The sequence below is a fragment of the Cygnus atratus genome, chromosome 18, assembly GCF_013377495.2.
Source record: "Cygnus atratus isolate AKBS03 ecotype Queensland, Australia chromosome 18, CAtr_DNAZoo_HiC_assembly, whole genome shotgun sequence".
NCBI lineage: Eukaryota > Metazoa > Chordata > Aves > Anseriformes > Anatidae > Cygnus > Cygnus atratus.
In genome coordinates, this window is record NC_066379.1 from 9611572 (window position 1) to 9625984 (window position 14413).

General features: G+C 44.8%; 1 protein-coding gene across 1 annotated transcript in view; it reads right to left on the reverse strand.

The window, feature by feature from the left end:
• The window catches only part of CACNG4 (calcium voltage-gated channel auxiliary subunit gamma 4), a 37634-nt gene that overhangs the window by 3240 nt on the left and 19981 nt on the right, over positions 1–14413 (reverse strand). Inside the window, exon 2 of the mRNA XM_035558805.2 lies at positions 3297–3380. Coding sequence (XP_035414698.1) covers positions 3297–3380 — 84 coding nt within the window. The remainder of the gene's footprint in view (positions 1–3296; positions 3381–14413) is intronic.

A 14413-nucleotide genomic window follows, 5' to 3' on the forward strand; every position in this document is an offset into this window, starting at 1 on the left:
ACTGCAAGAGGGACAGGGCTGGGCATTTAATAACAGCATCGCTTTTGTGTGCGCTGCAAAGCCCCCAGGAGCCCGAGCGACAGACCCAGGGCTCATTAGAATGGTGCAAAGATAAAGCAAAAAGACAGTCCCTGCCCGGGAAGCTTGTGCCTGTATCGATCTGCAACAGCGAGAAAAGTACATCTCCCACCAAACCTGGCAACGGCGCTGCATGCGTCCTTTACCAAGGGGGCATGTTCTGACCGCAGCTAAACCCAGCTCCATCAGATGCGTTATTATTCAGGGAGTGTTTTGCAATAATTGGCACATCCAAGTAATGAGGATGTGAGGTCACTGATCAAAGCCTGCTGAGGGCTGAGAGCCCATTCTGCTGCCCTGGGTGTACCCCTGCGTGCGGTCGGAGGTAACGGTGCTCTGACTTTTGGTCGGTTTTCAGAGTCAATTATTAGAAAAAGATTCGATGTCAGACTTTGTTTATACTCCCTGACATGAAGGCACCCCAAATCACTGTCTATCGGTGTCCTGAAAAAAGGCTGCATAGGCTTAAAATCTGCTGTGGCCACTCCTTCTGGTATTTTCTGATATTTTATCTTCAGGCTGTTTATACTGATTTTAGTTAAATTAAAGGGCTTTCCTAAAATGCTTCAGTGATATTGTCAGAAGGGACTTCCCAGACATGCCAAATATACTGGGTGGGTTGTATTACATCTAGCAAAATGCTCCAGAGAAAATTTTTCTGTATTAGGTAATTAATGTGAAGAGAAACAAAACATACAGCGTTCTCTTGGGTACAATGGGGACTTTTAGCTCTGAAATTTAAAAGGAGGCCCATAGGTACCACGTAGAATTTACATATTTCTCCCAATACTGGTAATAAAATGACAGCACATCAGAAAACATTACTGGGAATCTGGTTTTTGCTCTCTCCCCCGCTTTTTTTTTCCCCCTTGTTTACTGTCCTGTCTGTTTGCATCGGCTGCCGTGTGGGGCTCCGCGCTGTGACACCTCTGGGGAAGCGCCGCAGCGGGCTCTGCTGCTCAGCCTGCAGGGCTGCGGGTGCTGGCCCTCCTCCCACTTTCTTTCTCCTCTGAAAGCAGGAGGTAGGCGACCCAGGGCGCTGAGCAGGAGGAGTTAAAGCTTCTTTGCACGTGTTTGTAGTCACCGTGGCTCCCGTTCCTTTGGTTTTGAAGGGAGCAGCCTGAAAAGAGCAAAATCCAGACTCCTGCTCCTACCCACGCCCTGGACCGAAGCCTCCTAGAATCAGGCATTTTTTCACTGATTTCAGTAGGGTTTTGAACTGGGGCTCAGTTCTGCTAACTCCATCTCTTTACACTTATCTGGAGTCTAGGTTAGCTCAGTATCTGTGGAGCAGGCTTGAGAGCCCGCATGCTGCCCTTTGAGTAGCACAAGATGCACACAGGGTTGGTGACTTCATCTGAGCAAGGGCTGCCTGAACAGGAACCACACTTTTCCCTTTCACCTCTCTTAGGTGAACGGTAAGGGTTGCCCCCACCATGACACTGCCAAAGACTGATGCCAAGGAATGGCTAAAAATCCTGGTGGCTGATACAGGGACAGCAGGTTGCAAAGGTGTGCAGAGAGCAAAAAGTGGGAAGGAGGGCATTGTGTCTCCTGTAAACAGGATGTGAATACCTCTGTGTCTCATTAGACAATGATTTCGTCCCTATTACACATACATATGAGCTCATTTATTCTTGATTTAGGTACATAACCTTTCAGCAATCTCTAAATCAACTGTATTAATTTTAATTGAAGCAGTAGTTTGCTTTCCAGAAGTGAAAGCAGGGGAATCCTATTTGTGCAGAATATAGAGGGTGAGCTCCCCTCCGAGGGTGGAGTGCCTGGATCCTGATTTTGCAGAAGACATAAAGGGTTGGGCCAACTGGTTTTTAAGGCTTGCACATAGCCACTTTTGAAAATAGCTTTTAGGATCATCAGTCACAAGTACACTTACAAACAATTTACTCATCTCTTGTCTTACTGAGCAGCTGTAGACTGTTTTTCCCAGTTCTATCTTTTCTCTAAATAAAGAAGGCATAATACACTTTTATCAAGATGCTACTTAATTCATCTTTCCTTTGCAGTCCTTTTACTAATGATGTTTCTTTCCTAAAGCTGACTTGGCATCAATTTCGCATTAGTTGCAAGGCTTTATATGAAGGATAAATGCAGCCGTGCTCATATTCTGCTAGTCTGCCATCGCCCAAGCACTGAAATCATGTCACCCAAGCATTACGGCTGATCTAAATTGACAAGAGTAAAGATGAAAAAAGATTCAGGTTTTCTGGTAAGCAGACTCTTTCAGAGAGATTTTTTTTTTCTTCTTGTCTTAGCAACATGAAGTTGTTTCCCAGAAGTGAGCAGAAGGACAGAGTGGTTCTCTAAGTGGTGTTTCAGGTAATTAATAGCAGTGTAATTGAGGAGCATTTTGCTTTGCTGGATGTCTCAGCCAGCAGCCTCATTCATTGCTCCCTGAAGCCTTCCCAACACCTTGTGAACTGCAGTTTCTTTCTCTTCTAAAAGGCATTGCTTTCAGCTCTGCTGGTCAGCTCTTTTGTACAAAAGAAACAACTAGGCAAGGCATTCAAGGGGAAGCGGAAATCTAACTCAAATTTTGCAGGATTCATGAAGTTTCACACTCAGGTTCCAAGACGTTGCATATCAACTGAGCAAGTGGTCATTGGGGGAAAGACAGAACAATTGCCCTTATTTCAAGCACCAGATTGGTGGATGAAATAACTTATGTGAGGGCTTTCACACTGGCACAAAGCACCAACGGCCAGCTGCCCATGCAGAGAAACCACAGCCTACATTCATATTGAGATTTTGCTGTTATCTGAAGAAATTTCAGCTTCCTTCCTAAAATGCAGTAATTTCACTGCATGGAGAGGTAGTTCAGAGCAGCTGCAAAGGATGAGGCTTGCATAAGGGCTGGATTTAAGCAATAGGAAAAGCTTCCTCATGGGCAGGAACCCACTCCTCAAACCAATTTTAGTACAGTAACCAGGTAAACGCTCCCTCTGTAAAATATCCTCTCTAATCTGGGAATGACAGCTGTGGTTTTCATTTTGAATATTTCCATATAATTTTAAGAGACTAAACACCAGCAATTGTCTAAGTTCCCGTGGATGAAGGAAACCCTTAAAATGAAGGTCCCTGAGGAAGGGCCAGGCCCTTGCAATAAATAAGACCGTGACTGGGCTCTACAGAAGAAACACCAAGGCAAGTCTGTTGATCTGTTAGTTTTGTGTACCACGCATTACTTTTCAACTTACGGAGAAGGTACTCTGAGCTGTCATGGTCATAGTCATTGTCTTCAGGGAAGTGGTTGATTCGGAAGCAATGTCCTTTGTAGATTCCTAAATGAAAACAAAGCAAACATAACGCATATGCAAGAGAAACCAGGTAGACGGGCTTCTGCCAGCTCTGCTTTATTTCCCTTTCCTATTCCTGTGGAGAATAATTTATGTATGCAACTGATTCACCACTGATCTTTTATGCCATCAAGAAACCATCTCTTGGGGCATAAATTTTGGGCAGGTTGGCCTGAAGCCTAACTGCAGGAAGGGAGAGCCAGGATTCCTATGTTCTTTTTCTGAGGTCTGCCACTAATATAATTCTGTTGATGTTTTTTAATCTCTCTGTGCTTTACTTTCTTAGTGCCCTGCTTATCCTGCAAGGATACCGAGTTTGTAAAGCTGCTTTTTGTTCCTGGTGTGACTGTCACTCTGGGTCCCTGCTCCAGGGCTGGGGCTCCACGGCAAGGCTGGGCACCAGTACGGTCCTGGTCCCCAGTGAGGTGCTGCTGTCCCTTATCAGAGCTGCTGGGTGTTGAACTGTCTGACGCCTCTTCAATTACTCTCTAGGCTTGGAAAACAAGTCCATAAATCTCTTTCTGCTGCAATTTAAACCCGTTTGTCCCCCTCAAGGTTGGTTCATTTCCTAATGGACTATTTGCTTAGTTAACTAGGTGCCTGTGAAGCAAGTCAGGCCGTGAGCATGCACTCCTGAGACCTGATGGGGCAACGCCGGAATCAGATGGATGAACCCGCCGCTTGGCTGAACAAGATGAAGTTCAGCACTTTGTCCATCTGCATAAAGGTTTGCATCAGTATTTTGTATTACTTTCTATCACGACGGTACCTTGCTGCAGCCGGTCTCAGCTGCAAGCTGATGGCTGAGTCTGCTGCTGCAGTGAGCTGCATGGGGAGGTCTCCCCAGAGAGCTTCCTGCAGGAGAGAAGCCCTGAGGTGTGATTCTGCCTTGGTGCTTTCATTATTCATTAACCAGCGCTTTCGTGCTCAGGAGCATACATCACCCAGGATGAGTTATCCTCTGCACAGGAGTTTTGGTGCTTACAGCTCTAGCTGGCAGAAGGATTTAAAAACCATCAGTTAATACTGCTTTAACAGAAGCACAGCTGCAGTCTGTAGGATATAACTGTGGATTTATTTCACTACCTATTACCAATGATTACAAAGATCTCAAAAGAATTACTAATCCGCAGGATTTCAATTGCACCCTGTGAGTGTCAACTGCAGGTTTGCTACTACAGCGCATTTAATTCTTCCAGCAAATGATGTAGCTACTCTAATTTAGGGAATGGCTCAGGCTTTCCCCACACAGCTTTTCAAAGGCTGTGAACAACACGTAAGTGGCTCACGTTGGGTGTGGAAGTGACACTGCTGGTGCTGCCCGCGAGGCGGCTGAGAGCCTGCCAGCCAGGCGCTGCTCCTGCCGCTTGCCTCCCATGTGTCCCACTGCCATCGGCTGGTTTCTGCTCCTAGTGGCTCTCCAGCAAGGCAATCCGAAATTCAGATTTTAAAGATCCCACTGCTTATTTTTATGGAAGCTCACACAATGAAATTAAATTCCTCCCAGTGTAATAGGGCCCCTGAGACTGGATGGTCATTTCTTTGAGCCTCTTCACTATGGTGGGCTAATTTAGAGGAAATACATTCAGAGTATGATTTTTTTCTCTCCTATTCAACAAATAAATAAATTAAATCATCTTCTCACCCTAATTTCCTACAGAAACAGGCCTTTCAAGGACTCTCTGCTTTTGTGGATATAGACGGGTTTGTCTTTCTGTCTGTATGTACTTCTTCAATAACTTTTAATTTAGTTAATTTTTCCAGAGCTGATAGAAAAGCAGAGGTTTCACAAGTAACAGAGCTCCCACAGCTTCCATGTGAGCAGGTGGGAGCTCTCTCCAACTGCTGCTGCTTGTTGTTAGACACCAGAGCTCGGGCAGGGACGACAACCCATATAAATGTCCTGCTTCCAGAAACTCAATTAAAAGACAAGAAGTCTGCAAGACTGAAACGTTCCCCAAGCATCTCGTGTCAGAGTACTGATGGATTGATGGGGGGGCTGGCCTCTGTAAAATGGCCTTATGTTATTAAACTTCTGAATGAAATGGGCCCCTTAGCAGAGCTTCTCTTACAACAAGGCCACAAAGCCATCCCTTCTGCTGCAGGGCTGAAATGTGCCAGCGGGACAGGATGGGTTGTGTTAGTGTCTGGGCTTCTCCTGTGTTGTGGCTGGAGACCTTCATTTCCTGCTCCTTTATACCCATGGTCCTTCACATAGACGAATATCACCAAGTCTAGGAGAGGTGGAAAAAGATAATCACCCCCAAACAGAAAATTGTAATGGTACTTGAGAGTTCCTTCCCACTTCCAGTTTTTAGGGATTTGATGATTGGTCATTCTGGCCAACATTTTCATAGAAAGCACAAATGGCTGTGAAATTTGGACATGTATCAAAGCCTGGGAATCCAAAATATTCTTCCCAATAGTTTTGCTGTTGTTAAGATCATGGATCAGGGTTCTCTTTAGCGCCTACAGTATTTAATAACTAACAGCAGCCACAGACTGGATAATTTTTTTCCATAAACTTAATAGGTGTCATATCTCAGTGACAGCTTATTAAATTCTTGGTGAGGATTGAAGTTGCTATCAAGAACTCTGGTAATCTACAGTGTATTGAGGGGGTCTTTAAATCCCCAAAGTACCAGAAACAAAATTTTGCTAGGAAATGTAACAGTACCGTTTTTTTTTGTAACAATGGACTTTGAAACTCAGATTTGGGAAAAATTAAAAGTAGCTGGGCTGGAAGCTATTGATGCGGTGGTCAGCTTTAAAAGTACAGTTTTACTTGTACGTAAATACAGAAGTAGCACCCCCCGCCCCCCCGAGTATTGGTGGAATACTCAGCTCCATGCCCTAGCATGTAAAACAATGAAAAAGAAAAAAGGAAATGCCTGTATTAAATTTACTAACAACCACTCTACAGTATCTACACAAGGTCAGAATTCCTTGAAGCTCTTCTCAAAGACTCATGGAGGATGCCTCGAAAAAATACATAGACAAATGTGGCCACTGGTTCCCACTCAATAAAGGCACCCACGGGCTATTTTCCACACCAGGATGTAACGTGGAAGGGTGATTTTTTCTTTGCCTGGGAATGGGGATACAGTCCCTTAAATCCTTTGGAGGAGAAGATGGAATATTTAACTTGTACTTCTGTATCCACTAGAGAGAGATAAATAAACTGCAATCACTGCCTAACAGGTACTAAAATACTGAGAAGCACTTCTGGATACCTCTTGAGAGTAAGATATAACATCCCACCGAGATGCTGTAAGTATTATGCCTTTCTTTGAATGATTACTGATATGTTTAAATGATGCTTTTAGAAATACAAATATTACAATGCATTTTTCTCCTCATAATAATAACTTCATTCTGCATTCAGAGCCAGGACTTCAGGATCTGGGTTAATGATAAGGAAGAGGCAAATTTTCTGAAGTGTTGCTGATGCTGTAAGAATTTTTTTTTCCCACTGGTTGCAGCAGTACTTAGTTGGCATTTAAAAACCGCAAATTGTTTCTGACTCGGCTTTGCTCTGTGTTCAAGGGCTTCTTCTACAAAGGTTAACACTTCTCAACCTCACTAAGTGTTCAGATACCTATAATCAGAATGTGACGTACTCAGATAATATGATAAGGGGGGGAACTGTAGTGCCTAATCAAGATTAAGCTTTGTTTTGGGGTTTGGGATCTCAAGTACACAGAGTTTTCAACAGTAAATCAAAGCAGTGATTCCCAAATTATGATGACATGCCGCCTTCTCCTTGCTCTTTCCCAAATAATCCTTCCATAAAGCTGCCTGTACTGTTGCAGAAGTGTTCGATGGGGTTATACGTTTTGATCACTGTGAGCAATGTTTAATGCTGTAGGATGCAAGCTTGACTAAACTTTTTTTCCTAATGTCGGATGCATTACATGATCTCATCATTACTGGTCATACTATCAGCCATTTCTTTCAAACAGCCATTTCCCGTGGTTAGTATTTGTCAGTGACAACATTCCCTGATGCCCTGGAAGTGTTTGCACAAATCAGCACTGGAAGATAGAGTGCTTAAATGTCTGAAGATATTTGTCAAGGTTGTACTTTTATTCCCCCCCCCCCCCCCCCCCCAATCCTGAAAACTGTACCCAGCGAGGTCTTTCCAAAACATAGTGTTCTGTTGTCATTTAAAATAGGTTTCCACCAAGCAAGATGCTAGCAGCTTTGCAGCAGAGGACCTTGTCTGCGGGGTACTTCTGTCAATAGCAATTTCCATCTCCCGGCTCTGAGCACGAGCTTTCGGGAGGCGATATCTGATAGTGGTGGGAGACACATGAGGATAGATGGGTCTAGCTGCTGCCTCCTCCATCAACAGCTTCTGCAGAGCTGTTGCTTCATTAACCATTTCATCTACCAGCCATCTGAGCCGCCTTTGGTGGTAAGACTGTGCAGGGTAACAGCAGTTTGGGGATTTCTTTGAGAAGCCTTTCTGGTTTTCTCACAGGACACCAGGCATTTGCTGCCTCCTTGGATCAAACTCTCTCCTGCCAATGTGCCACATTCCTGTAGGTCTTGAGTAGCTACAGATACCGAGAGCATACCCGTGCAGACTATTAATAGAGTTAGGCAGAGTTTTCTCCTTAGGGAGGGCCTGGTGATGGAATGAGTGCTATGAATGTCAGGGCAGGAGTGCTTGTGTGGCTGCACTGATTACCTGCAGGCAGGTAGGCACACCAAGCGCCTGGCCAGCCCCAAACCACACTGAGCAGCTGATTTCTTTCCCGCAAATGGGGGTCTTCTGGGATGGCTTGAAGATATGCAAGGAAATGGTTTTCAAGATCATTTGCCAGCCTGTGTTCCCAGTTACAACAGATACAAGGCTTCAAGGAGATGGCTGTGTATTAAACATAAGGCAATTAGCAGGGAACCACTGGAAATCTGGGCCACTGGCTCTGCCTGTTGCATTTATTCTGTGATTAAACACTGTGCTTCGGTTCTAGAGCAGACTATTAGCCTGATTTACTGCAACACTGCAATATCTGAGTGTTTTGATGACAAGTTCTCAGAATTTATCAGCACAGAGCAGTCTGCCCAACAGCACCACAGCCCGTACCTGTTTTACAGGCAGAGCGGGGCTTTTGTAACTGAAGTTGCTTGAAGGCAGTGTCCATCTGAGCAAAGCCACATGGGACTGGGTTTCCTTAATGGCATGGCTTTGCGCTTCCCTTGACAGAAGTGGAGAACCTCTATTTATAGTGAGCGAGAGCATGTCAGGGCCGGACGCCTGCCAGGAGAGAACAGAAGCAGTTCTGTGGTCGTTTCCTTAGGAAGACTTCTCTGCTGACAAGTTCTGAAATCTTTTGCAGTGTGATTTGAGCAATAGTGAGCAAAGGAGAGCAGACATGCCAAAAACGTTTCTCTCCGCAAAATTTGCAGTACAGCATCTATCAGTGCTCTGTGTTCATTTCTTTGATTTTCTACCAGCACAACCCCTCTGCCTCACTGGGCTGACACACAATGGCAAATGTTGCTGCTGAATTAACCTTTTTTTCTCTTCATTTCTAGTCATAAGATAACCACTGCAAAGAGGAATGGGTGGTGCACCTCCTTTTACTTTCAAAACCTGCCCTGTGGTCAAACAGGGGCAATTTTGGGCCTCTCCACACAGGCCACAGGGAATAGAATTAGACTTTTTCTTCCTGTGAATCGACACTTTCTATGTTAATTTGTCCAGAGTTTGATGATTTGTCTCCCACTGTTTGCTGACAATCTCACAGGTCTGTCCTTAAGTTACTCGAGCAAGCAGGGCTCCTGTGAGCCTCTGCCAGAGGATGCTTAATGCTGTTATTGCAGAAGAAATCATGAAGTATTGATGCAGGTCGTGTGCAAAACACACCCCGCTGTGAATTTGCTACCCCACATTGCTGCTGTACCGCTGCCTTCATCTGCCAAGAGGATGGAGCCAGCAGAGCTAGAAGCCTTGGGAGGTTAAATACCCATTTATTGGGTGTCTGTCTTTGGCTGTTGCGAGATCCTGGTGAAGCCGGAAACTTGGAAGTATAGCTTGTTTTTGAGACAGATGCTGGCTGACACCTCCTGAGTCCTGACAGTCACGGAGATTTTTGTCCATTTGACAGTTTGTATTTTTGTTTCCTCCCAAAGGTGAATTCGATGAGGAGCACTGCTAGTACCTGGGGCTATTGTCATATTTTGCCAGGGTAGGGCTTGTTTTCAGAAAAATGCTTGGGACCTAAAAAGATGGATAATTCACTTATTTCTCATTGTGGGGAGCTGAACTGCTAACTTTTAAGGAGCGGGGATGAAGGGCAAGATTCTGGTGTCAGTGCTGTGGATGCAAAGCTGTGTCTCACCTACTAATGGTGATATCTGAATTCGGGTCTTCTCCCTTTCTTTGCTCCTACTTTACTTTCTGGGCAAAAAGAAAATGATTTAAAAATGTTGAAATGTATGAAATTTGCCCCACTTTCTCTCCTTAAGAGCTGTCAGCTCTAACAAACCCTTTGGGTTCTGCTTTTGATCTATTTTCAATTGTCTGGTGGGCAAAGTAGAACTCCTCCTCGAGTCTCTTATTTTTCTATCTTCTGCTATGACATGAATTTCCCCCTTTTGCAGTCCCCCCTGGTGCTGCCTGCAGACGCTCCACTGCTCACTGCTTTTCATCCCTCCCCTCAATGCCATGTGAATAGCTACCAGTTGCTTTACCATTAGCCTCACTCCACTTTTCTTACCTCCCTATAGTAATTAATGCTCCACTCTGCAGTTTATCATACACTCTCTATGAGAAAAAAGACTGCCTTATGCCACCAGTATTTACTCCAGGACATTATCATCTCCTCTCACCAGCCTGTCTGCACTGTCACATCCTGTTGCCTCTTCTTGGTGCTCCCCTACAATTCCCAGCTAAAGCCCTCTCTGTTGGAAACGGAGGCAGCTCACACCTTCTCCTCTCGCTGTACCCCTGCAGAACGAAGGATGTGCTGCTCTATTTCTTGCATTGCTTTTTTCTGCAACAGTCTCACAATGCAGTAGAGTTCATGCTCCACATTTCTGAAGAGCCATCCCTGCTGACTTGGGTGCTGATTTCAAAGCCCTAAATAGCAACCGGCGAGGTTCCTGCTTGGGCACGATGGCCTTTGTGTCATGACCCACCCTGTTCTCTTCTAACACCCTCGAGTTTCCCATGGCCCAAATGTGGCATTCTTAACTGATGTCCTCCAGACATTGGTGATGCTCACCACTGCCCAAAGAAGTTAGGCATATAGGAGACCACATCTCACTTGTGTGGTGAAGACATCTGCTGTTGCGTGGTCACTTCTAGTTGCCCATTGAGCAAATTCGTTCATGCTGCAATCCAGGACATAATGCACCAAATACCATGTGTACAACTTAGTAAAGCATCCACAGATCCTGGAGTACCTATGCCAGAAGGCATCCAGGCAAGTGCCTACAGAAGCTCGGATGGTTTTAATTCACAGTGGGTATACACAGCCTCAGCAGCCGACCTTCTGTTTTCAGCTGGGTAAATATCAAAGATGTTGTGGATTTGTATGTCTGTATACAACACTGAACAGATGCAGAAATGACGCTTTGCCAAGGACTTCTTTAAAATTCTACGACAGCCTTTTGTTCCATTATGAGATTTTATTTGAGACCTTGAGTGATGTTAGGAAATCTGTGGCAGCGAAACTCATTTCCCGAAGATTCACCTCACCTGCACATCTGGGAGCTAATAAAACACATCACAGTGTCTGGCTGCTGTCCTTTGAATTCTCTTCAGTCATTACAAAACTGCTGCCAAAAGTACTAAGTGTCCTTGTACTGCCACAGTGAATACCAATAGTATTGGGGAAATGTAGGACAGCAGCAAAGTAGATAAGATTTGATTGTATGTTACACGTTGTGTTGTGCTACTTCATTTCCATTTTCTTCGAGTGTTCCTCTCATAAGCCAGCATTTTGGCCACAGAAGTCATGACTGAGGTTATTCAGCAATGCTCCTGTTCCTTTCCCAGCTGCCCTTCCTTAGCCAAGCTGCAGATGAAATAGTGTAATGGATTATTCCACCCCAGAAACTCCCATACAATGCTGACAGCCTTCTTACTACTATTTGCAGTTTTTTTCCTTATTAACTATATCCTTTTGTGCTGCTTCTTCGACAGCAAATTGGGGGAAGCTTTAGGGGGTTCTGTAGCTTATTTTAATTTTTTTTGTTGTTGCTCCTTTTTATGGACCTTACTGAGGGAAGGAATCTGTTTTCTAGGAAGAATCACTGACATGCTTTCAGCCCTGATGTTCAGGTTGCATTTTGTATCTGCATAGGAATATAGGGGCAATTCCCTATCCTGGGTATAACATGATTTTTTTGGAGCAACGTTGGTTATGGTGTTTGAGGAACTTTTTAGAATCAGAGCTGTTAGCCCTGCCACAGCGAGTGTTCCCATGCCTGGCTCGGTCCCAAGAGACTGTCAACGTTTCTAGCTGTCATGGGGCTGTTAACTCACTTCTCTATGTCTGCTTTTCTATATACCACAACGCCCCACACTTTCTGTGTTCTGCCTTCACACCTCGTCTCGTCCCGCATCTCATGTGGCAGTCCTTTAGCCCGGCAGCCCAGAAATTTGTCTCACCGCTTATTTCCATACTTTGCTCCACTGCTGCTTTGCCAAAGCTGCTTCTGGGTGGCTCATATAATAGTTCTTTTAAAATGATTTGGAGCTTGGCTAGAAACCCCCATTAGAGTTTTGTAGCTGGCTTTTCTACATTGGCTAAAATTGGTCTAACACGTCAGGGGTTGGCGTCGGCTTCTCAGGTGAGCATCTTCACCCAGCAAGTCCATCTCCAAGGAGTTTCCTGCTCTTTATTACATTCTGATCCCAAATGCCTTAATTTAAAGAGGTACTTATCAATAATGCTTTTGGCACAATGCATCAGAGACTTGTTATTCACAGCTGTAACTACACGGTGGCCATCACAGCTCCAACACCTTAGACAGCAGCAGGAAATCAGCTGTGCTGGCCTATGGGCTAGCTACGATTCAGATACCTCTAGATTTGGACCCAAACCTACTTTTCTCCCCAGTGCTCTTGACCCTGGCATACACTCACTGGTACTAAGGCTGCTCATTCAGGCAGTTTGCTTCCAGTCTATCAATCATTACAAGAGGGTTGAAATGCCAAATTTTACCGGATGCAGTTTTGAGAACAGATAGTCATTCTGTCTGATGAAGCGTTCGTATGCTGCAAAATGACAAATCGTGTTTATTTTCACATTGTCAAACTGTGCTTATTTCCTGTGTTGGCACAATTGGAATCAAGTTTCCCTTAAGGGATAGTTTGGTTTTCATCCATCTGGTTTCCCTTACTTCAGTATGCCATCAGTTCTCCCTCATTAACATGGTGATCAACCAGGGCTTGATGGTCTCACCTCTTACAATCACAGCATGTCTATAAAGCCTGTATCATGGCTCATCACTACCTGGGGGAGGAATTTAAGGAAATGAACATTCACCAAAGTCCCTGCTGAATTTATAATTTGAGACATAGTCAAGGTCACATCTGGGGAATAAATACTGTTCTTGAACTAGATGAAACATGCCCAGCGTGTGTGATGCTTTGTCCCCTGTATCTTCTGCCACCTCAACTTTCAGACATGTAGAGCCTTTGAGCGATTGTCTTCTCATTCTTAATTCATACTTTTAGATCCTCTTAAGCCTTTTTTCAGGTTCCTTCATTTTGCAACAGACAGGGTTTTCAGTTGTCATACAGAGGTCTAAAATTTAAGAAACAGCTCTCCAGAATGAGGACCCCAGTAATCCTTGGAGGGGGTGTATTGGGTAAGGATGCACCTGACAACTTCTGTAATGGGAAAACTCTCCAGATCTAGTCATTAGTAAAATGGTTCATATTATTCATTCGTCTTGTGCTATCTCCTAATATAGCAGAAGCTTACAAGGCATCACAGTAATTACTTCTCTGCTTACAATCAGCAATTGTCTAACAGCAGTGAACGTCTCTAACTTTGTGTCTGGAACTGAACTCTTCTGGCTCTTCTTCGCTCAGCTCTGTGGGAACAGGTTGTTCACAGACCACAAAGGTTTTTCATGGAAAAAAATTAGAAGATTACATTGGAAAGTAGTGATAAAGGAGCTCATTAGTTTAATGTCGGGAATATGCAGAATATTTGGACACTCCTGGAATCAGGTAATCTTCCCCTGTCTCTTCAGTCCATGGAGATTCATCATAAGATGATGGCATTTAGAAAAACATTTGGATATTGAAGAAGCAATAGGGATATTTCACTCCATAAATCACTTTAGATGAAGGCAATGTTTGCAATATGCCCGTCTTCATAATGCTGCGACCTTGAGTTGGATGTGCATTCATTTTGGAGCATGTCTTCCTCGTTTCTATGCCAGCTTGTTGAGTTATACATAGAAGCAAAACCTCTAGAGATTGATCATGCACAATCAGTGATGCGGGACTGAAACAAGGCAGATGATGACAACGGGGAATCTAAAGGTTAGGAGAAAGGGGTCTAACTGCCAGGTCCTGCTGATGGCTGGCTTTGGGAAATGCAAGGCAAAGGTTTCAAAACCATCTGCATGAGGTATTAGTGGATAAGGCCTGTAAGCAGCAGGAGAGTGGAGGGTGCAGCTGTGGCAGGGCCACTTCACATATGGGACAGGGCAGGCTTGTCCCTCAGGGGGACCTTGCAAGGGTGGGAAAACGATGAGCAGCTCTGTGAGAATAAAGACCTGGGACAGGAGAAAGTGAGCTGAAAAAGGAGGAGGAGAAAGAGCGCTTTGGGGCAGAGTGGGCAGAAAGGGGGGTGCTTTGCAGGGGAGGAGGAAAGGAACTGGGGGAGATAGAGCTGAGGAGATGAGGAGGGTGGTGGGTGGCTGGAGACGAGGAGAGGGCCTAGGAGGAGAGTGGGAGCTTGGCAGATTGGTGGTGCCTGCAGAGACAGGGACCATATGGTGACCTGGGTCTTCTCTGAGCGCTGCTCTGCCTGCACTCAGCT